Genomic DNA, 25536 nt, shown 5'->3' with positions numbered 1-25536 from the left:
TCTCTTACACACAATGCATCTCTTACACACAATGCATCTTTTACACACACTCAATGCACCCCTTACAGAAACACACCTTGCAGCCCTTACACATACAAACACAGATTCACACAACGCATTCCGTACACACATTCAGAAACACACAATACATACCTTATACATAAACACAAACGTCTTTCTATCCCTTACACGAGAACACACTTCAATCCACTACACACACATACACTGCATTATCTACACAAACTGGTATCCCTATACACTACATTCCATAAGCACACACATTAGATTCTCTACAGCAACACATAACACATCCCGTACACACTTCACCCACTGTGAACAAACTCATGGGTGGAACATGTAGGTGGACTTATGGGTTGGCCTTATGGGCATACTCACCGTCAGGCCCTGGGGCCCAGACCTTGAGCTGTGTAAAGGGCCCCAAAAAATGGAGCTGCTTCCCGTTCTCCCAGAACATTGATTTTTGTGACCACAGTTACAAACAGCCTCCAGAGAGCCTGTTCTACACAAGACCAGTTGAGCCAGACTGCAGCTAGAGCCCATCATCATCCTCATCTGGTTGTAAGGAGGCAATCTAGTATATTATTCGTGGCACAAATCTCTTATTTACCTCACATTAAAGGGACACTATAGTCCCCAGAACCACTGCAGCTTAATGTAGTGGCTCTGGTCTTTATAGCCTGTCCCTGCAGGCTTTTTAATGTAAACACGGCGGCACTGCAGCACTGGCGTTAGTTAATATGTTAGATCATATGGGTGAGGCATTGTGATGTCACATGGGGGGTGGCAAACTTTTATTTTGCCTAGGGCGGCAAAAATCCTTGCACCAGCCCTGGCATAACTACTGTGGGGGAGGCATATATCTGGCATATCTGCTGTGAGGGGGCACATATGCATAACTACAGTGAGGGGGCACATATCTGGGCATAACTACAGTGAGGGGTCACATATCTGGGCATAACTACTGTGAGGGGGCAGATATCTGGGCATAACTAGTGTGAGGGGGCACATATCTGGGCATAACTACTGTGAGGGGGCACATATCTGGCATATCTACTGTGAGGGGCACATATCTGGCATAACTACTGTGGGGGGCACATATCTGGGTATAACTACAGTGACAGGAACAAAGGTGGGCATAACTGCTGTGATGGGCCACAAGAAGGACATAACTTTTGTGAAGGGACCACAAGGTGGGCCTAATTACTATGAGGGGCCACAAGGTGGGCATTAGTACTGTGAGGGGCCACAATGTGGGCATTAGTACAGTGTGGTAGCACTTAGGGGAAATGTCCTAGATTTCCCTGCTATACCTTGGCATGGCTCAGTCTTACAGGACCAGCACAGCGCCCCCTGCTGGTGATTTCACAGGGGCAGTCACCATCTCTTCCTTATGTAATTATTCTTTTTTTCACCACAGGGACCTTGTTCTGGATCCAGTGGACCATCACGCCAACGACACCCTGGATGAGGTAGGACCAGATTTTATTAGAACTGGATGAGTGTAGCCATGCATTGGGCTTAGGGCTCTTTAACACGAGCAGATGCCATGCAGGTAAACAAGAAAATGACGTTGTGCTGGACTGCTGGTATAATTACACAATGCTATAGGGCTGGTATGTAATTTTTTCCAGGGCTGGTTTTCATACCCAGTCCGGCCCTGCCTCCTATGCTCGGTGTGGTGTTTCCCTCCCACACTGAAGTGTGACACAGAGTTTTTAAAGATCTTTGACAACTGCTTTAAACATTGATATCTTTTTGGTTTATTGTGGGTAGCAAGGGCCAAACTACAGCCATAGCACTTGCTGTGGGGCCCAGGGTTTTAGAGACACAATCAGGTGTAAGAACATACACCTGTCACGATCAGTGGGGACGGGGGGACGGGGGGACTCCACACTGAACACAGGAGGGAAGGGGAACAGTAACTGGGCCTGGAAACTAGGGAAGAAACAGGTAACCTCCTAGACAACCCTAATCCGGGCCCTAACTATCAATATGAATAGGAATATTCATATGCAGGATACCTAGGCCTTTATATCCCTATTAGGCCCTGTAAAAGGTTAGGACCAGAGACAACCCATTCCTCCCCAGATGGATGAATGGAAGTCTCTGTCTCAGGCCCAGATACAAACAACAGGGAATATAACAAACACAAACAAACACGACACTTAACTTCTGTAGAGACGGACTAGCAGGAACACCAGAGACAAACTCACACCAGCTCAGCCAAACCCAAATGAAGCTATCTACCCACTTATCAGAAGGGTGGGGTCAGACTATAAAGGGTAGAAGTGATGACCACTGAGCAACAGCTGAGAAAAGGGAAGTGGTCATTAACCCTATCAACACTGAATCAAGAGAAATCAAGGAGGCTGTTAGATTCCTCCACGCTCAGCCAATCTCCTTGATTTCCTGACATCAGTCACCTGAGGGACTGTGACAACACCTTTTAGTAGGGAATAACAAGTTGATTGGCTTTTTGCAGTATTTTCTGTGGTGCTATTATACATACCTTTATTTACTGCTACTGCCCTATGAATTCTAGGTATGCCCCTGGTAGGTATAAGACAAAATCTTTTTTCTTTTTCACCATATCCACCAATTGTATATATCCACCAATTTAATATAGTTTTTATTATTCTGTGTTGAATTATATTTGTGTCTTATTTAAAGGGAACCTCACTGAGTGCAGCATAATGTAGTGACAGACGCCTGCTGTCTTCGCTCTCCAGTGCCTCTGGTTATAGTTTTCTTTCCTGTTAACTGACTAATCACCACAAATTCAGCTTCTCTAAACCCCAACAAGCATCTGGAAGCTACATGTTAATGTTACTGTATATTTCCCATGTAGCACTACATGCCAAACAATCAGATGACCAACCACAATATAATGCATGGATTGGCTACATCCGCATTATGATGTCCATATGCCCTAATACAATATATGGACTTCAAAAGACATACTGATAGGGACCTTAGATTGTGAGCCCCATTGGGGACAGTTGGTTGCCAATGTCTATAAAGCGCTGTGGAATATAGTAGCGCTAAATAAGTGCATAAAATAAATAAATAAATAAATATGGACATCATAAGTACAAATATTATTTTATTCACTGACCCCAAGCTTTTGAAATGCTGGAACACATCACTTATGTGGCTTATAACTAGTAATGATTTTGTCCTTTTAGTTTATGTAAAGATTTCCAACAGAAGTTAAAATAATATTTTAATTCCAATTCTATTAAAGGGGTTATCCCATGAGTTATGTAAAAGTGAAAATCAGACACCATATAGTACACGGCAATCTGTTTCTAAGAAAGCTAGAACCAGCCCTGTACCTCACATGGATCCAAAGATTCCCCCATTCATTGCTTCTTTCTGCTGCTGCTCTCTCCCTATCACAGCTCGAGGCGTGCTCTTTCTGCTGCAGTTCTCATCCTATCACAGCTTAGAGGGCACATCCTTTCTGCTGCATCTAATAAATCTCAGAAGGTGTGTCCTTTCTGCTGCAGCTCTCTCCCTATAACTGTCACAGCTCCTAATAGAACTTGTGGCTGGTGGCAATTGAAGGTTGGAACTGAGCATGTGCATCCACCTCAGTGGATACATTTTATTGAATAGCTTGCTGCCTATACTAAATTTTTATTACATTCAATTACAAAACTATTCAGATCCAGGTGCTGATTTGAAAAAAAATTAGAATAACTTTCTTGGGACAACCCCTCTTGGAACAAAATTGTATCTTTTGACACAAAGAAACTCTAACTTTACCTAACATCCACCAACTGATCTAATTACACCTTAGAACACATCAATGCTCTTTCAAATACTTGATACTTTGACACTGACTCTCAATTAATTGGACAGATCTACTCAGCCTATTCACTGCTTTATATGTTTCTATGACTTTATTTTATGTAACATATTGTCATTGCATTTACCCCACCCAGCTCTGTCTCTTTCCTTTCTATGTAGCCTTACTCTATCCCATTTAATGTTTTAAAAATTTCTAAGAAAAATAATTTACTAAATAATATTTTCAACAAACTTCTTAAAATTAGATTAATGAGGGCTCCATGTATACCTGTACTCAGCTTACCTTCCATGATAGGATTAGCCTCTAGAATTTGCTGCTCTATCCAGGAATGTTGGCCACTTGAAGATGCCAGGAACTGCAACATTAATTTAGTGCTCTCTGTCTTCCCTGCTCCAGACTCTCCACTAGAATTAAAAGTTTAGAATGTTTAACGGGGTTGTCTCACTTCAGCAAATGGCATTTATCATGTAGACAAAGTTATTACAATGCACTAATGTATTCAGATCATCCATATTGCCTCATTTGCTGGCTTGATCCATTTTTCCATCACATTATACACTGCTCATTTCCAGGGATTATGACCACCCTGCAATCCAGCAATGGTAGTCACACTTGCGCACTATAGGAAAAGGTGCTGGCATCTCTGGTGGCTGGGACCACGGGAACACATATAGGCCAGGCTTTATCCTATAGTGTACAAGCAGGACCACCACTGCTGGACTGCAGGGTGGTCGTAATCCCTGGAAAGGAGCAGTGTATAATGTGATGGAAAAATGAATCCAGGCAGCACAGGAGGCAATATGGCCAATCACAATACATTAGTAAGTGCCTTGTATTAACTTTATCTACATGGTAAATGCCATTGGTTGAAATGAGACAATGTTTAGACTACAGAAATAGTCTGTTCACACTAAGTTTGCCATGTACAGTGGATATAAAAAGTGTACACACCCCTGTTAAAATGTTATGTTTCTGTGATGTAAAAAAATGAGACAAAGATAAATAATTTCAGAACTTTTTCCACCTTTAATGTGACCTATAAATGGTACCACTGAATTGAAAAACTAACTGAAATCTTTTAGGTGGAGGGGAGAAAAAAAACACCTTTAATAATGTGGTTGCATAAGTGTGCACACCCTCTTATAACTGGGGATGTAGCTGTGTTCAGAATTAAGCAATCACATTCAAAATCATGTTAAATAGGAGTCAGCATACACCTGCCATCATTTAAAGTGCCTCTGATTAACCCCAAATAAAGTTCAGCTGCTCTAGTTGGTCTTTCCTGAAATTTTCTTAGTCGCATCTCACAGCAAAAGCCAAGGTCCACAGAGAGCTTCCAAAGCATCAGAGGGATCTCATTGTTAAAAGGTATCAGTCAGGAGAAGGGTACTAAAGAATTTCCATGGCATTAGATATACCATGGAACACAGTGAAGACAGTCATCATCAAGTGGAGAAAATATGGCACAACAGTGACATTACCAAGAGCTGGATGTCCCTCCAAAATTGTTGAAAAGACGGAAATAAAACTGGTCTGGGAGGCTACCAAGAGGCCTACAGCAACATTAAAGGAGCAGGAATATCTGGCAAGTACTGGCTGTGTGGTCCATGTGACAACAATCTCCCGTATTCTTCATATGTCTGGGCTATGGGGTAGAAGGGCAAGACGAAAGCCTTTTCTTACGAAGAAAAACATCCGAGCTAGGCTACATTTTGCTAAAACACATCTGAAGTCTGCCAAAAGCATGTGGGAAAAGGTGTTATGGTCTGATAAAACCAAGTTTGAACTTTTTGGCCATAATTCCAAAAGATATGTTTGGCGCAAAAACAACACTGTACATCACCAAAAGAACACCATACCCACAGTGAAGCATGGTGGTGGCAGCATCATGCTTTGGGGCTGTTTTTCTTCTGCTGGAACTGGGGCCTTAGTTAAGCTAGAGGGAATTATGAACAGTTCCAAATACCAGTCAATATTGGCACAAAACCTTCAGGCTTCTGCTAGAAAGCTGAACATGAAGAGGAACTTCATCTTTCAGCATGACAACGACCCAAAGCATACATCCAGATCAACAAAGGAATGGCTTCACCAGAAGAAGATTAAAGATTTGGAATGGCCCAGCCAGAGCCCAGACTTGAATCCGATTGAAAATCTGTGGGGTGATCTGAAGAGGGCTGTGCACAGGAGATGCCCTCGCAATCTGACAGATTTGGAGTGTTTTTGCAAAGAAGAGTGGGCAAATCTTGCCAAGTCAAAATGTGCCATGCTGATAGACTCATACCCGAAAAGACTGAGTGCTGTAATAAAATCAAAAGGTGCTTAAACAAAGTACTAGTTTAAGGGTGTGCACACTTATGCAACCATATTATTTTATTATTATATTTTTTCTTCCCTCTACCTAAAAGATTTCAGTTTGTTTTTCAATTGAGTGGAACAGTTTATAGGTGACATAAGGCTTATTGCACACGACCGTATGGCTTTTTCAGTGTTTTGCGGTCCGTTTTTCATGGATCCGTTGTTCCGTTTTTTGTTTCCGTTGTGTTTCCGTTTTTCCGTTCCGTTTTTCCGTTCCGTTTTTCCGTATGGCATATACAGTATACAGTAATTACATAGATAAAATTGGGCTGGGCATAACATTTTCAATAGATGGTTCAGCAAAAAACGGAACGGAAACGGAAGACATACGGATGCATTTCCGTATGTGTTCTGTTTTTTTTGCGGACCCATTGACTTGAATGGAGCCACGGACTGTGATTTGCGGGCAATAATAGGACATGTTCTATGTTAAAACGGAAAAACGGAAATACGGAAACGGAATGCATACGGAGTACATTCCGTTTTTTTTGCGGAACCATTGAAATGAATGGTTCCGTATACGGACCGTATACGGAACGCAAAAAACGGCCAATAAACGGGAAAAAAAAACGGCCGTGTGCATGAGGCCTAAAGGGGGAAAAAGTTCTGAAATGATTTATCTTTGTCTCATTTTTTTACATCACAGAAACCTGACATTTTAACAGGGGTGTGTAGACTTTTTATATCCACTGTATGTGGGAGGTATATGTCAGGAGAATTTCCTGACACGTACCTCCAACTAATGTCTCTGACATATGCCAATGTATAAGCATACAGCATCACCATAGGCTCCCATGTTAAAAAAGAATGTATACTTCATGGTATTTTTTTCTTTTTTTGCAGAATTTTTCTGCATAGAAGATGCAGACAGAAATTTAGCTATATGGCTGCTTCTAGGGAAGCAGAGGATTTGGAACTCTGGAACAAAAGAATGTTGCTCCAACCTCTATAAAGATAATTTATTAAATGAATCAGAAGAATTTACCTGTTTAAGAAAAAACACATTACAGTGATAGACTGTAAGCTGTATTTAAATATATATCATACAAATATTATTAATTGGTGTACCAGTATAAACATATTGATGTAACAGAACTATATGTTATGTTATTACTGACAGTACCTAATAACACAGCACTGGTCAGCTTTGTTCCTCTCCATGTTGAAGTAACAGGTGTCTGCCAGGGCAAAAATATGTGGAGGAAGTTCTCCAATGCGTTTATTTCTGTACAATTGGATCTGTTCATTGTCATAAAGAGGCAGCTCTTCATAAGGATTCACAGCGACTAAAATGGCTCCAGTGTATGTCTGTAACAAATATATGAATTCATATTATAATCCTTGGTCTGCAGCCTATGAAAGAATATTCGTATGAAAGAAAGCAGATGAATTTTCTTTAGAGTTTTAACCCCATGCGGGTCAAAGCAGTTTTGGCAGCGACATTTTTATTTTTCTTCCCCGCCTTCAAAGAGCCTTAATTTTTTTCATCGACATAGCTGTACGATGGTATGTTTTTTGAGGGACAATGCAGTATGTACAGGGAGCCCCACGAAAAAGTAGCCCGCATTCAGTGATAGTATGACAATATAAACGAGTGGATTGTCTTTTTTTAATTACCCGCAAGTCACAAAAGATGCTGAAAGGGGTCCCTATTCACGTCTATGCATCTTTGGGCACGTTGGATTATGTTGGCTGATACTGCTTGTGATGCTGCAGAAGAAAACATGTCCTGCTTTTTCCAACAAGATGGGACCACATGCCGCACCTCACGGAGCGGGTTCATGAGCTGTTTATGGAGGAGTGAACTGTGAGCGGGGGTTATGGCTTCCACGTTCCCCAGACTTGTCCGCATGCCATTTTTATCTGTGGGGAAATTTTAACCAGAAAGTGTCCGCTAACAATCCCCATCCCCTGGATGAACTCAAGGAAAACATCATAACCACTATCCGCAGCATCACTGCTGAAGAACATCAAGTATCAGCCAACATAATCTGACATGTCCAAAGGTGCAGAGACATGAACAGGGACCACTTTCAGCATCTTTTGTGACTTGTGAGTAATTAAAAAAACAATCCACTTGCTCGTTCATCTTGTCATACTGGAGGCGGGCTGCTTTTTCTTCGCCACCCTGTATTTTCTAATGCCACCATTTACTGTTCTATATAATGTGTATATATATAAAAATTATTTGTGTTGTGGAAATGGATTAAAACGCAATATCACTATACTACTTTATTATGCAAGTCAGTAAGATTATGGCGATACAAAATTTACATAGATTTTTTTTATTTACTATCAAAACTTTTAGAAATAATAATATGTTTTTTGTCAACAGTTTCTGACAATCATAATGTTTTTATTTTTTTAACTACAGTTATAGTTATAGCTGAATAAAGTTTTTGTGGGGTGAGCAGCAGTGTTTTGGACCATTTTTGTGGATATATTTTTCTGTAATTTTTTAATTCAATTTTTGGGGAAGAGGTGAACTTTTGTTTTACTACATTCGCAGTAGGGTATAAATTGTTTATTTTTTTAATGAAAAATGAGAGATTAAAGTCTGATATTTCTGAGAGGGTATATATTTTCAAAAACTCAAAAAAATATGTTTTACTTTTTTAAAGTTTTTATATTTCTGGGAAGTTAAATATGTTTCAAAACCTGATTAAACTATTTTTTTTTACTTTTGTGCAGGGATGCTTAAACCTGTGATCATTTGGTTGATTGTACAATAGACTGCAATACTATTGTATCACAGTGTATTGTGATTTTGCTGATGTCCTATTATACCATTCCTCTGGCATGGTGTAGCAGAAGCAGTGAGATTCCAGCGCAGGGTTGCCATTTGGTGGGCAGAGGAAGCCCCTTCCATCTGTGTAAACACTTAGATGTTACGGTCACAACTGACCGCAGCATCTGAGGGGTTATAGAGACAGGATCTGAGTTATGTCTGATCCCAGCCACTGTATCTACACCTGGCACCCAGTATGTATGTGCATGCTAAGCTCCTGATACATTAGTTTAAGGCAGGGTTTAGCAATCTTAGGTTCTCTGGCTGCTGGGAAACTACAACTACCAGCATGCACACTTGCTTGGCTGTTCTTGTAACTCCTATAGAAGTGAATGGAACATTCTGGGAGTTGTAGTTTCATAACAGCTGAAATGCCATAGATTGCTGATCCCTGCTTTAAGGGGTTAAGGTCAAAAATAAAGAATCAATAACTTACATAAATGGTATTCTCTTTGTATCGGATATGCAAATTGTGAACAATTCCAGCTTCATTAAGATCTCCCAGTCTGATCATGTCTTCTACTCCCTGTTCTGAGCTAGGGTGCATAGAATGTATGCTGCTCATGTTCCGAGCAGATATCCAATGTTCCTGTAACAGCAAAAAAGAAGCATACATAATGGAGTGCTCAATAGCTTTCTAGGGTTTTCCCAGGGTTGATTTAAAACTGGTTACCTTGTCATCAGTAAAACAGGTACATCCTTTGTTCATATTGCCTATTGCTAAGTATGGGCATCACAGACGTTGGGTGGATTCCCTGGAGACCTGGCCTGTCTATACAGTATATGGAATTTTCAGAAGTGGTTCCATTGTTGAAACCATTTTTACAGCTATGGTTTCTGTCATATAACAGGTTTTTTTTGTTTGTTTGTTTTTTACATCGTCACAATTTTTTTTTATTCTAAAGGTTTCCAATGGATTCTGTGGCCTTGAACTGGAACCTGTTTTCTGCTTACAAATTTACAGAGCAGCATTAGGAAATAGATTTTCTGTATCTGTACCACTCTGTTACTAGATTATTCCTGCTCATAAACAGAGCAATTAAGACACTAAATATATTATAAATGTCACAGGAAATGTTACATTGACCTGTCTGTAAATAAGGTTTGTACAAATACCACATTCTGATGTCAGAACCATAATACAGGGCTGAGTGGTGCTAGATCACACTGCACATCTCTTCCTGCACAATCTGTAACAATTCACTTTTGCTGGAAGTTCCTTCTCCTGTGTCAACCACTGACTGAGATGTAATGCTCCATGGGGTGCCATATCAATCAGTGGTGGACAGGAGGTTCTGCAGAATCTGAGGTGTGTATGATATGCATCAATGAACCCCCTAGAGATTTATAAGTCATTGCTTTTATTTTTGTGACCTCTATGCTTGATCTGTACACTTTTGCTTTTATATGGTTATGGAACTCCTCAGTGACTTCTGATATTCTTCTGATAACACATTCAAGATCCTGTCAGGTTTTGAGTACAGATTCAGCACAAAGAAGCTGTAGGCCTGTGATAGCTAACCTCCAGTACTCCAGCTGTGGTAAAACTACAACTCCCAAGATGCACGCTTGCTTGGCTGTTCTCAGAACTCCATAAAAATGAATGGAGCATGCTGGGAGTCCTAGTTTCACCCCATCTGGAGTGCCGGAGGTTAGCCATCACTACTGTAGGCTAACTTCTGAAGCACATTTGGAACCAATCCACGTATGGAGCCACTTGCCATTTCAGCTTCAGATTTCTGCCACAGACTGTTTGAAAAATCTGCAGCAGATTTGCCTATTCCAAATTTGTGCCATGTGAATATGACCTTATGCTAAGTTACAGTAGGAGGTATATTATACCATAGCTATTACAGAGTTGACGTATGTGCTATATAATTTCCTTATGGACAATTATTTTTACATACATGGCTCTCTCAATTTGTTTGTTTCTTCATACGAAATATGTATATAAGGTACACTTACCTTGCCATCGTCATCCTCAAGCAAGGTCTGTCCATTGTGTGTATCTTTAACCACAGCACCAATATGTATTCGACTGTCAGATGGGATTTCCAACCAGACATGTTCCCCCTATAATAATATGATGAATATGCTGCCAGTAAGCAAGATGGTGAGAAACGGGTTTTAATAATTACGGCATATGATTTGTAGACATCAAAAAGATGGCTGGTCTTAAAGGGGTAGTCGAACACTGAAAAAAAAATTACATGGGAGCTAGACAACTTTTAAAAGGAAAAGAAAAAAAGCTTTTCATGGTGTCCCTGTTACAGTAACGTTGCTCCTTTCCCAGTGGCTTTTGGTCGCCTTCAGATTAGAACTGGTGGTGTGCCAATCACTGGGTTCGGCGGTGACACTTGGCACATTACCAATGAGAGGCACTTACATCTATCTATAAATTGGCATTTTATTGAGGGTTACAGGAGTTTCTGGGGAAAAGCTTGAAGATGATTTAAAGGGAATCTGTCACCAGCAACCTCCCTATCAAACTTTGTTGATCCAAGACTCCGTTCCCAATGATACCTGTTCTTAAAGGGAACCTGTCACCGGGATTTTGGGTATAGAGCTGAGGCCATGGGCTGCTAGATGGCCACTAGCACATCCACAATACCCAGTCCCCATAGCTCTGTGTGCTTTTATTGTGTATAAAAACCGATTTGATACATATGCAAATTAACCTGAGATGAGTCAGAGCTTGAAAATATGACTCTTCTCTGGTCACACAAGTAAGATATGACTCTTTTATGTTAATTTGCATATGTATCAAATTGTTTTTTTTACACAATAAAAGCACACAGAGCTATGGGGACAGGGTATTGTGGATGTGCTAGTGGCCATCTAGCAACCCATGTCCTCAGCTCTATACACAAAATCCCGGTAACACGTTCCCTTTAATATGCAAATTAGCCCTTTAGTGCAATAAGGGTATCACCATTGCACTTGTTGCAGCCAAGCTCCACGCCTTTTTGTGGCCATTGTCCACTGCTTGGCCCTGCCAATCAAATGAGAGAGGGACAGGCTGGCCACCAAAAAAAGCAGCGAAGAAGGAGCTGGCCACAGAAAAAAGCTCCAGGTGGGAGCTGAAACACAGGTTAATAAAGCACGCTATTTTTTCATTTATTTTTATAGTGCGATCATGTCTTTTTGTATGCAAACATTTGGACAGGGAGGTCACTGGTGAAAGATTCCCTAAAAGCTATCATACTGTGCTGATATCAAAGCTTTTTTTAACCATTGCATGTGAACTCTTTATGACGTGGACTTGACACATGCTGGGTGTTATATCTAGAACCGCACTGTGATTAGTTTCATCTGAATTTCACATTAGCATTTTCTGTCATATGAAAATAACCTTGATGTCATTTTATTAACCACCTTAGTTTATATTGTTATGCAAAATGGAAGTAGGAAACAGGATACAATTTTCAATAAAGGGAAACACCCCGCTCCGATAAGTAGGTATCAGGCAGTAATGTGATACTTACGGACACACAAGGTGGACACATCTGTCAGTCTAATATTTAACTTTTCCTATGACTCAGGATTAGATTAACCCCTTAAGTAGAATTAATTTTTCATTTTCCCATCTATATTCTGAAAACCCTAAGTAGCCAGTGTAGCCATATCAGAGCTTGTTTTATTTGTGGAATGAGTTGTATTTTTAATGTCCCTATTTTGGGTACGTATAAAGTATTAAATAACTTTGAATTTCTAGGCGGAAGGGGTGGAAACAAACAGCAATGTCACTGTTGTGTTTTGGATCTATTTTTACAGAATTCACGGAGCAGTATAAATAATAGAGCAGATTTACTAATACTGCCTAATTTTTAGACAGTGTAAACTTAGACTAGACAATCTAAAACTGATCACAGTGGCTGATGCTGGATGATAAACTTAACACTTTTTAACTGTGTAGTGCAATAATCTCCAACCCATAGCCCCTGATATGTAGCTCTGCTCATACTGAGAATCTGTAGATTCCCACTGCTCAGGTCTGCTACTGTTCTGCCGCCATATACAAAAAAGCATGGCTGTCCTCAGGAGAGCGATACAGTTAAATTACTGCGGTGGGACACAGGAGCCACTAGGCCTGAGGCCTATGAGACAGTAGACCGACGCAGTCACAAAATGATGACATCATCGCATCTGGCTGTGGGATTCAGTTAAATATTGAGGGTTTTTTTTAACACATTTTGGGGGGAAGGTAGTACTGGGCCACTATGTGGAGGGGCATTATAACTACAGGGGTATACTACATGTGCTGGGGCACTATTAATACTGGGAATACTACAGGGAGGCCTTATACCTACTGGAGGCCCTCTAGAAGGTCATTATACCAACTGGACGCACTACAGAGGGCATTATACCTACTAAAGGCACCAGAGGGGGCATTATACCTACTCAGGGCACTACAGGGGGTGTTATACCTACTGGAGGCCCTCTAGAAGGGCATTATACCTACTGGGGGCACTACAGGAGGTATTATACATACTCAAGGCACTACATGGGGCGTTATACCTACTCGGTGTACTTCAGAGGGGTATTATACCTACTGGTGGAACTACAGAGGGCATTACACCTACTGAGAGCACTACAGGGATACATTATAACAACTGGGGGCATGACAGGAGACCATTATAACTACTGGTGGCACTACAGGGGGCCATCATACCTACTCAGGATACTACAGAGGGCCATTATAACTACTTGGGGCACTACAGCAGGCCATTATAACTATTAGGGGACTACAGGGGGTCATTATCACTACTGGTGGCACTACAGGAGGCATGATACCTACTGGGGGCACTATAGGACGAATTATCATTACTAGGGTCGCTACAACTAATGGCACACTATAGGGGGCATTATATCTACTGATGGTACTAGAGGTGGCATTATAACTACTTGGGCACTACAGCGAAATGTGGATCTTCAGCCATGAAAATATTGAAGTCTAAATATAGAGCTGGGTGACTGCATGCATATGGATGTCAATAACTGAAACAATTTTGAAAGACTAGGAGAAAACATTTGGAATCATTTCCAGCTGTTTCCTGTTGGTTATATGGCTTCTACAGTCTCTTCAAATGTGGCTCGCAACTATCTCTCAGCGCTGAATGTGGCTCTCAAGATAAGAAAGGCTGGGGACCACTGGTCTAGTGTAAATTTACACCACCTATTAGTTGCCTCACTTTACACAAGAATTATGTGCCAAAATTGTGGTGCAATTTTTGTTACACATCATGCCATGCTCCCTTAAAGGGGTGATCCAATCCCTATAATGACCCCTACAATGCCCCTCCTCTACAGCATAGTTACTTGCTCCCCGGCACCAGCATCCCTCCAGCGGCCGCCGCTACATCTCCCAGTCGTGCGAATCAAATCATCCAGAGACATCACCCACGATGCTAGGAAGGCTGGTCACTGTCGCAGCCTGCTATTGGCTACTCCCCCCTGTCGCCGGATGTTTTGATCCACGTGATGAGGAGATGCAGTGGTGGCTGTGCAGGGATCCGGAGGGACGCGGGTGCCGGGGATCAGGTAAGCATGCTTTAGAGGAGGGGCCGGGGCATTCTGGGGGATTATTGTAGGGATTGGATGACATGGAAAAAGTGTCTAAAACAGTTAATGAATGTGGTCCAAAGCATGCATGAGAGTTTTGTGGCAGAAATTATGGCAAACTTAAAATAATACATCTCTCCCAATATGTAATGTTATTCTATGGGTCATTACAATTATGTAATTATCAGATTATGATGGCCTATCCTGAGAGAAAAGATTGTACAACCTCACTAAGGCAAATGTATACCAACATATACCAGCCAACTAAACATATACCAAAAGGACATTTTTGAAAGTCACAGTTGAAAGTCTTAGAGCAATGGCAATAATGTAAATTCAAAGATTGCTAAAGTCAAAGTCTGTTAGATAATAGCTTTGGTCATAAATAACTTTCTGCTATAAAGAGCAAGTACCAGTATACTGTATATTCAGTACTTCAAGGGACATTTTAGACAACCCATTTTTTATATGCTCTATGTTTAGGCTCGTTGTAAAATAGAGGGGGTTGCTGTTAAGAGAAGTATCATCTTATCTGTGCAGCCTATAGTGCAGGACTACAGATCAGGACAAGATCAGAAGAGGTTCTAAGTCTTTAGAATATTTTAATTCAATCGGCTATAGGGAATAAATATGCAGAATAGGTAGTCATACTCAGGCTCTGATGTCTAAAGGTGACAAATGCCCCTCAGCCAAATAAAAAGATCAGCATTCGGGTACCCTATTATAGAATTTGCCCTGGGGCTCCTAAGATTATATGCCACCACAAAATACAGTACAAAAGGTACACGCATTGTCATTATACAACGGCTGAGCTATATTTGTATAATAGTAGACGACCACTTTATGTACATATTCTACTACTTTATAAGAATACCACACTGTACTACTGAATACTAATGATGACTCTAAACATTACTATTGCTATAAGAACTGAAGAAAAACAGGCTGAGGAACATATTGTACAGGAAGAACAAGTATCTACCACACAGGATAGTCTACGCTAAGTGTGGCATACTGGCCTGTTGATATGCGGCCCCATTAGCCTGCTGGACAGAGGCCATTGGAAGGCTGGTTTGAAAACTGATTTGTTGTGAATTCGGGTGCGACATGGCTAGAATATAAGAATATTATATGAAAACAGATAGAAAGTTTGGATCAAGAAAGAATCAGTTGACCAACAGAGACTACCTAGAGCTAAGCAACATCTCATATATTTAAGCAAGAGATACTGAGATATAAACATATTTTTTAACTAATAGTAAGGAATCATTTTGTAATACAATTTTAATACAGACTACAATACATTACTATAAGAAATTGTAATGTTCACTGAAAATGAAAGATTAATTAATCAATCATTCTAGTACTTACCATCTCAAAGTATAAGGCATCATGCATATGTGGAGATTTTTTTGCACTGTTATAAACTACAGCAATGGCCAGCTGTACATACAATGTAGTGAATGGGATTGTATGAAATTCCATTCATATTGTGCAGTTAAAAGCCATCATTATAGGGGTTATCCCACAAATATAAAACTCTTTGTTTACTCACATATCTGCAGGACTTTCTTCCTTTGATGTGAGAGGGTCATATGAGACAATCAAGTACGTGCATGTCTATTAGCTCGTTAGCCCCTTCCTTCCATGCATAGAAAACAGTCCTTCACAAATAGCCCCAGAAACACATACTGCAGGCAATGTCCCCACAATTTCCTTATCCACTGTCTAGAAAGAGATATAGCTATATATGTCTATGAATTTTGAAGTAGTGATGAATGAAAGTTGTTTGGGTCATTTCATCTGCTTCACTATGGGATCACTATACTGGCACTGAGGGCAGGGAAGCTACTGATGTCTGCCAAAGATGTCTGGCAGCAGCTTTCTCCTCTCTCCCTTTGAATATATAAACATGCTTGTCCAAGTGGCGCATATATGTGTTCGGGGGAGTTTCACACCCATGACAACAATTTCGGCACTGCTGGATGCAACCAGAATGGCCGCTGAAATGGTCCGGCGAAGATCTGGCCGCAATCCAGCAAAAATGTTGAGAATTGGTCACACAGAAACTGATGCATGCTGCAGTTTGTGTTCGGCCGATTCCCAACATTCTCTGCCAAAACTAGCGGCTGGATCGCAATGCCGCAGATGTGAAAGTAGCCTAATAGACCTTTTGTAACATGATACATTGTCACAAGACCAGCAGATGTAAGCAGGACTAGATCAGGACTGGGCTTTCAGCTTCTGAATGTAACTGTTTGTGACCGATCATTGCCAGTTTGGTTGGTTTAAGTTGCATTTACATGCAGCAATCATCCTTTCTGTATGGGGATGAATAATTCCACCACGCAACAATGATTTTGCTACTGAGAGAAAAACATGTGATTTATACTAAAATGAGCTGATCCCAAATATGAACTCGGAGTTTGCCTGACACGTCTAGATTTTAACTTCTTAAAGGGCTTCTGTCACCCCACAAAAGTCTTTTTTTTTTTTTGGATAGTTACATTCCTTATAGCGCGATATAGTAGAATATGATCTTGTCACTTACTTTCATGCGGCCGTTTCTTTCGAAAACGAAGTTTTATAATATGTAAATCCGGTCTCTACCAGCAAGTAGGGCGTCTACTTGCTGGTAGCCGCAGCAGAAAACCGCCCCCTCGCCGTGTTGATTGACAGGGCCAGCCGTGATCTTCTCCTCCGGCCGGCCCTGTCAGTATTTCAAAAATCGCGCGCGTCTGTTCATTCGGCGCAGGCGCTCTGAGATGAGGAGGCTCGTCTCCTCAGAACTCCCTCAGTGCGCCTGCGCCGATGACGTCTTCTCTTTCGGTGATGTCATCGGCGCAGGCGCACTGAGGGAGTTCTGAGGAGACGAGCCTCCTCATCTCAGAGCGCCTGCGCCGAATGAACAGAGGCGCGCGATTTTTGAAATACTGACAGGGCTGGCCGGAGGAGGAGATCACGGCTGGCCCTGTCAATCAACACGGCGAGGGGGCGGTTTTCTGCTGCGGCTACCAGCAAGTAGACGCCCTACTTGCTGGTAGAGACCGGATTTACATATTATAAAACTTCGTTTTCTAAAGAAACGGCCGCATGAAAGTAAGTGACAAGATTATATTCTCCTATATCGCGCTATAAGGAATGTAACTATCCAAAAAAAAAAAAAAGACTATTGTGGGGTGACAGAAGCCCTTTAAGGACCCTAGGATTTTCTATTTTTTCATTTTTTAACTCCCTGCTTTCCCATGGTGCTAACTTTTTTATTTTTCCATTTACATAGCCTTATGAAGGCTTATTTTTTGTGGGACAAGTCTTCATCTCCAAGTCAGTACGGTTACAACGATACCACACTTGTATAATTTTTCTTGCGTTTTAATACTGAAAAAAAAAATGAAAACCTTTGAGGCAAAGAACCATATTCTGACCCCTATAACTTTTTTGTAGTTATGTGTACGGGGTTGTGTCAGGGCTCATTTTTTGTGGGACGATCTGTTCTAGTAGTGCAGAACTTCCTTGGGAACAGACGAGCTGCAAACTATGCTGAATTAGTAGACAACATGCTTACAGCATATGAACAACTCTCTGCCAAATGTCAGGATGCATCAGGATGTCTTCAGTTCAGTCACTGAAAGGCGTTTTCGATAGAGGAAATACTGCAGCATGCTACGGTATTATCTCTGTCCAAAATTCCGGATCAGTTGCCGGAATGCTGGATCCGGCATTCATTTACATATAAATGTATTAGTGCCGAATCCGGCATTAAAAATACCGCAATGCCGGATCCGTCCTTGCGGTCTTAAAAATGTGAAAAAAATATATAACGGATCTGTTTCTCCGGACGACCTGCGGAGAGACGGATCCGTTCTTGCAATGTATTTTTAATATGGATCCGCATCCGGATCCGTCTACAAATGCTTTCAGTTTGCATGCAGATTGCCGGATTCGGCAGGCAGTTTCGGCGACGGAACTGCTTGCCAGATCACTCTGCCGCACGTGTGAAAGTAGCCTTAGACTCTTAAATTGAAAAACGAGACTTTTTGAAATTCCATTACATTTTCATACACTGTTTACTACACAAACTTTGATGTAGATCAGGTAATTGTCTTAGTAAAACTCGTTCTGTTCAAAATTATTGAATGCTTTCGAAGTGCTTAATTCATTTAGGCATACTTATGCATAGCAAAATTTTGTGACGTGTTACAACAATTCTGACTTCAGATTTGTAATTCGCACACTAGATTTAGTATAGGACAAATGGTTTATGCCCAGTAGTAGACGAAAAGTTTTTTTTTGTTGCGTGGTAAATCAGTACTACAATAGTCCCCCATTGTTTCTTGTCAGTACATCTTAGTTTACAAAGAAACAATGGTTTTATGTGCTGCACACTTATACATTTACATGGGGCAATCACTGAAAATTAGTGAACATTTCCTTCCAATGATCTGCCCATGTAAATGGTCCTTCTATCTCCTGGTTCTTATCACACTGTAAGGCCTCATGCACATGACCGTGGTGTTTGGCAGTCAGCAAATCGCGGATCCGCAAAACACGGATGGCGTTTGTGCGCGTTCCGCAATTTGTGGAACGGCACGGATAGCCTTTAATATAAATGCCTATTCTTGTCCGCAAAGCGCAGACAAGAATAGGACATATTATATTTTTTTAGCGGGGCCATGGAATGGAGCAACGGATGCGGACAGCACACGGAGTGCTGTCCGCATCTTTTATGGCTCCATTGAAGTGAATTGGTCGCATCCGAGCCGCCAAAACGGCGGCTAGAATGCGGACCAAAACAACGGCGGTGTGCATGAGGCCTAACGGCCCCTTTAGACTGACTGAGCATCGGCCAGCAGATCGTGCCATGTAAACAGCCTCTGCTGCCGGCAAACAATGGTTCTACATGGGGACGGACGAGTGATGGCATTAGCGATTGCTTCTCGCAATACTGTGGAGGAGATCACTGAGTGTAAATGCAGAGATCTCTTTTAGGCCCCTTTCACACGGGCGAGTATTCCGCGCGGATGCGATGCGTGAGTTGAACGCATTGCACCCGCACTGAATCATGACCCATTCATTTCTATGGGGCTGTGCACACGAGCGGTGATTTTCACGCATCACTTGTGCGTTGCGTGAAAATTGCAGCATGCTCCTCTTTGTGCGTTTTTCACGTAACGCAGGCCCCATAGAAATGAATGGGGTTGCGTGAAAATCACAAGCATCCGCAAGCAAGTGCGGATGCGGTGCGATTTTCACGCACGGTTGCTAGGAGACGATCGGGATGGAGGCCCGATCATTATTATTTTCCCTTATAACATGGTTATAAGGGAAAATAATAGCATTCTGAATACAGAATGCATAGTACAATAGCGCTGGAGGGGTTAAAAAATAAATAAAAAATAATTAAACTCACCTTAATCCACTTGATCGCGAAGCCCGGCATCTCCTTCTGTCTTCATCTTAGCTGTGCAGCAACAGGACCGGCATCTCTTCTGTCTCCTTCTTTGCTGATGGCAGGAAAAGGACCTGTGGTGACGTCACTCCGGTCATCACATGATCCATCACATGATCTTTTACTATGGTGATGGATCATGTGATGGACCATGTGATGACCGGAGTGACGTCACCACAGGTCCTTTTCCTGCAATCAGCAAAGAAGGAGACAGAAGAGATGCCGGTCCTGTTGCTGCACAGCTAAGATGAAGACAGAAGGAGATGCCGGGCTTCGCGATCAAGTGGATTAAGGTGAGTTAAAAAAGAAATTTAACCCCTCCAGCGCTATTTTACTATGCATTCTGTATTAAGAATGCTATTATTTTCCCTTATAACCATGTTATAAGGGAAAATAATAAAATCTACAGAACACCGATCCCAAGCTCGAACTTCTGTGACATTAAAATGTTTTGCACTCGCGCAGAAAAATTGCGCGTGTTCCCGCAACGCACCGTCTGAAAGAGGCCTAAGGAGTAACAACTCCTAACAGAGGCCCGGTCAATGCTGATGGGTGTTTGCTGTATTATACAGCCGGCACCTACCGTGTGTGGAGTGAACTCAGTGCACGAGTCCGTTCCATACAACCGCTTAGCGCATATGACTTACAGGTATATCATATGACGTTAAGAGGTTAAAGCAAAACTGCCTTTATATTGTTATGGTTTATTGAAACTGAGTTTCATACAAACTTGAAGACTTAGTTTGTAAGGCTCTGCTCAATGTAATGCTACCTTTCACTTACTGAATTGTTGCTTCATTCTGGGAAAAAAGTACTTTTAATCCATAAGCAAAACTAGGAGTTAAGTGCACCAAGGGCGGACCCAAGTGAGTATGTTCACCCTTGCTCCTCCTGCTTCCTCTGCAGGCCCCTTCATCTCCTTAAGCTAAGCAGGAACCTGGCCTTGTCAATCATGAAGGAGAGGGAGGGGCTAGTAGAGGAAGCAGGAGGAGCATGGGTGCATAGAGTGACTTGGGCCCACCCTCGGTGTTCATTTACATATAGGTTAAAATTACTTTTTTTTTACTAAATGAAAGGTATCATTACATTAAGCTGAGCTAGCCACACAATACATTGTGCCTGGTTTAACAGTGAATTTCCTGGTGACAGATTCCCTTTTAAGGATATGTTTATTGTGAAGGACATGGTAGATTTCTTGCAAATTTTTGCAGTGCATTCTGCGCTAAAAATCTGCACACATTTCAGGGCATGCTGTGGATTTTCATATCCAAAGCATGCCCACTACGTTGCAGAATTGTTTAAGATTTGATCATGAATTTCACCCTCTGCTATGCAAATGTTTACAATAAAGAATCAGAATATTTTACCTTTTTTTTGGACAATATGCTGTAATAGTACAGGTTGGCCCACAAAAAAGTAGACAGGATGAACAAGCAAGTGGACTGTTTTTTTAAATTATCCACAAGTCACAAAAGATGCTGAAAGTTGTCTCCGTTCACACCTATGCAACTTTGGGCACGTCAGATTATGTTGGCTGATACTTGATGCTTGCAGCTCTTCAGCAGTGATGCTGCGGATAGTGCTTGTGACGTTTTCCTTGAGTTCATCCAGGGGATGAGGATTGTTAGCAGACACTTCCTGTTTTAAATTTCCCTACAGATAAAAATGGCATGTGGACAAGTCTGGGGAATGTGGTGGCCATAACCCCTGCTCACAGTTCGCTCTTCCGTAAACAGTTTATGACCCCGCTCCAGTGAGCTCCATGAGGTGCGGCATGTGGACAAGTCTGGGGAACGTGGAGGCCATAACCCCTTGCTCACAGTTCTCTCCTCCGTAAACAGCTCATGAACCCGCTCCAGTGAGCTCCGTGAGGTGTGGCATGTGGACAAGTCTGGGGAACGTGGAGGCCATAACCCCTGCTCACAGTTCGCTCCACCATAAACAGTTCATGAACCCGCTCCAGTGAGCTCCGTGAGGTGCGGCATGTGGACAAGTTTGGTGAACGTGGAGGCCATAACCCCTTGCTCACAGTTCTCTCCTCCGTAAACAGCTCATGAACCCGCTCCAGTGAGCTCCGTGAGGTGTGGCATGTGGACAAGTCTGGGGAACGTGGAGGCCATAACGCCTGCTCACAGTTCGCTCCACCATAAACAGTTCATGAACCCGCTCCAGTGAGCTCCATGAGGTGCGGCATGTGGACAAGTCTGGGGAACGTGGAGGCCATAACCCCTTGCTCACAGTTCTCTCCTCCGTAAACAGTTCATGAACCCGCTCCAGTGAGCTCCATGAAGTGCGGCATGTGGACAAGTCTGGGGAACGTGGAGGCCATAACCCCTTGCTCACAGTTCTCTCCTCCGTAAACAGCTCATGAACCCGCTCCAGTGAGCTCCGTGAGGTGCGGCATGTGGACAAGTCTGGTGAACGTGGAAGCCATAACCCCTGCTCACAGTTCGCTCCTCCGTAAACAGCTCATGAACCCGCTCCAGTGAGCTCCGTGAGGTGTGGCATGTGGTCCTATCTTGTTGGAAAAAGCAGGACATTTTTTCTTCTGGCGTTAGTTGGTTGTAAAACTGTTCAAAGATGTCCAGGTAAATTGCGATATTCACAGTTGATTTGTAGAAAATTGGGCCCACTATTCGTGTTCCTTACACTGCGCACCAAACGCCAATTTTCTGGTAGTGAAGTAGTGTTTCATGAGTCAAATGGGGATTTTCAGTGGACCAGTACCTCGTATTCTGTGAATTTATGTGACCTGATAAATGAAACCAAACTCTGTCGGTCATGAAGTACAACAATGGTTCCAAATGTCTGTCAGCAATTAAAGTACAGTAATTTACACCTTTGTCAGACTCTTTCAGTTCCTGCACACACGTTATTCGGTACGGTTTCAGGTTCAGAGATTTCAGCACTCGCTGACACGTCGTTCATGATATACCAACTTGCTGAGACAGTCTAAGAGTTGATTTTTTGGGGTTACTTGCAATCTGCTGCTGAATTTCATGCACAAGTTCAGCCGCCCTGATCGATGGAGGCCTCACTTTCTTCATGTTTGCAGCAGAGACAGTTTGGTACCATTTCTGAACCAGACTCTGAATAAAACGTTTAGCTGGTGGTTTTGTTCTTTGTTACTTGTCGGCAAAGGTCTCTTGCGTTTCCTTCGCACCTAGCCTTCCAGAATCACTATTTGCTGTTCCAAACATAAACGGACCTCATGTTTGGAACATAGACTGAGACTTTCGATCGATTTTGGAGGTGATTAATTGAATGCTGTAACGATCCTGAAAATGCCAGCTGTAGGAGGTCTTTGCTGGACAAGGGAAGCTTACCTTCAGCGAGACTACGTGGACTTCCGGCGGTGGCAAGGGATTCTTTCGAAGAACAAACAGCCCTCGGGACCGAAGCACCGATACATCCAGCAGGTGCATCGAGACGAGGGTAGGAGATTTTCTGTCGAAAACCCTCTGGGTAAAATCGAACTGTCTATGAGAATTAAGCGATCGCTTTTCGAAAATTACAGCGGGACGCCGCTGTCTCAGGCTAAGGAGTGGGACGCCGCTCTGTGTATAGCCACTATTAATCGAGACTAAAGATCGGAGTGCTATTAATCGAGACCTGAGATTGGAGTTTATTTATCGAGATTGGAGTGTTATTAACATTTGTGGATATCCAGAGCTTTTTAAAGAAACTTTTGATATTTTTGGAGGCGAAGTTTCTATTGATTCTAGATTGACTTTTATTGTTGGATTGCTAATTGTGTTTTACCCTTATATTTATTCACAATGTTGTTTTAGCATGCATATTTTTCCATCTATGCTGCTATATTTATGTAATTAATATTGTGAATTACTTGAAATATTAACGGTGAACGACGTATTTTAGAAACATTAATAAAAAATGTATGCACCATTACCCACTGTTCCCATTGCTTTAGCGAGTGCCTCACTGTTATTTACTTATTATACCTTCATGCTGTCAGTTTTGGTCAGTTAAACCCACAGTTTGTGACACATACGAGTAACACAGACATATAATACATCCAGAAAATGGAAGTGTGAATTTGGCCTTGGGCTGAGGTCTCAAACGTGTGTTCTCCAGCTGTTGCTCAACTATAGTTTAAAGGGTCTGTCTCACTTCAACAAATAGCATTTATCATGTAGAGAAAGTTAATACAAGGCACTTACTAATGTATTGTGATTGTCCATATTGCCTCCTTTGCTGGCTTGATTAATTTTTCCATCACATTATACACTGCTCGTTTCCATGGTTACGACCACCCTGCAATACAGAAGCGGTGGCCATGCTTACACACTATAGCACCAGCCTATGTGAGCTCCCATGGTTCCGGCCACCAGAGAGGTCAGCATTTTTTCCTATAGTGTATAAGCACGGCCACCGCTGATGAAATGCAGGGTGGTCGTAACCATGGAAACGACCAGTGTATAATGTGATGGAAAAATGAATCCAGCCAGCACAGGAGGCAATATGGACAATCACAATACATTAGTATGTGCCTTGTATTAACTTTCTCTACATGATAAATGCCATTTACTGAAGTGAGACAACCCCTTTAAGTAGATATAGTTTTGAATGCTTAGATGTAGTTTTGCAACAGCTGGAGACATGGAGGTTCGACAATGTTACTATATGATAACAAATATTTTTTTATAAATTTCTCTGTTGGGTGAAAATGCATTGGACAAAAAATAATTTCTTAAGGACCTGTCAGCATGAAATGCAGTGTAATCTGCAGGCAGCATGTTATAGATCAGGAGAAGCTGAGCAGATTGATATATAGTTTTGTAGGAAAGGATTCCGCCAAACTCGTAATTTAATTTGCATTTAAATTTCTGCTCTTACTGATTTAAGTTATACGCAAGGGTCGTCGATGACTGATATTCTCTGTGTAAACGTGTATAACATAGCTAGCTGTCAGCCACTGATAAGATGACCCTAAGGCCTCATGCACACGACAGTATTTTTTCACGGTCCGCAAAACGGGGTTCCGCTGGTCCGTGATCCGTGCCCGTTTTTTCGTCCGTGGGTCTTCCTTGATTTTTGGAGGATCCACGGACATGAAAAAAAAGTCGTTTTGGTGTCCGCCTGGCCGTGCGGAGCCAAACGGATCCGTCCTGAATTACAATGCAAGTCAATGGGGACGGATCCGTTTGACGTTGACACAATATGGTGCAATTTCAAACGGATCCGTCCCCCATTGACTTTCAATGTAAAGTCAGGAGTTAATATACCATAGGATCTGAGTTTTCTCCAATCCGATGGTATATTTTAACTTGAAGCGTCCCCATCACCATGGGAAGGCCTCTATGTTAGAATATACCATCAGATTTGAGTTACATCGTGAAACTCAGATCCGACAGTATATTCTAACACAGAGGCGTTCCCATAGTGATGGGGACGCTTCAGGTTAGAATATACTACGAACTGTGTACATGACTGCCCCCTGCTGCCTGGCAGCACCCGATCTCTTACAGGGGGCTGTGAGCAGCACAATTAACCCTTCAGGTGCCGCACCTGAAGGGGTTAATTGTG

The 25536-nt window shown here is 42.0% G+C and overlaps 1 protein-coding gene across 1 annotated transcript in view; it reads right to left on the bottom strand.

Moving 5' to 3' along the window:
* Nucleotides 1-25536, bottom strand: part of MYO7B (myosin VIIB) — a 215965-nt gene that overhangs the window by 173841 nt on the left and 16588 nt on the right. Inside the window, 4 exon segments of the mRNA XM_040427964.1 lie at nt 4118-4239; nt 7314-7498; nt 9415-9567; nt 10944-11051. Coding sequence (XP_040283898.1) covers nt 4118-4239; nt 7314-7498; nt 9415-9567; nt 10944-11051 — 568 coding nt within the window.

This window comes from Bufo bufo, chromosome 4 (assembly GCF_905171765.1).
Source record: "Bufo bufo chromosome 4, aBufBuf1.1, whole genome shotgun sequence".
Lineage (NCBI taxonomy): Eukaryota > Metazoa > Chordata > Amphibia > Anura > Bufonidae > Bufo > Bufo bufo.
The sequence above is the reverse complement of the archived record's forward strand: the minus strand, read 5'-3'. Positions and strand labels throughout refer to the sequence as shown.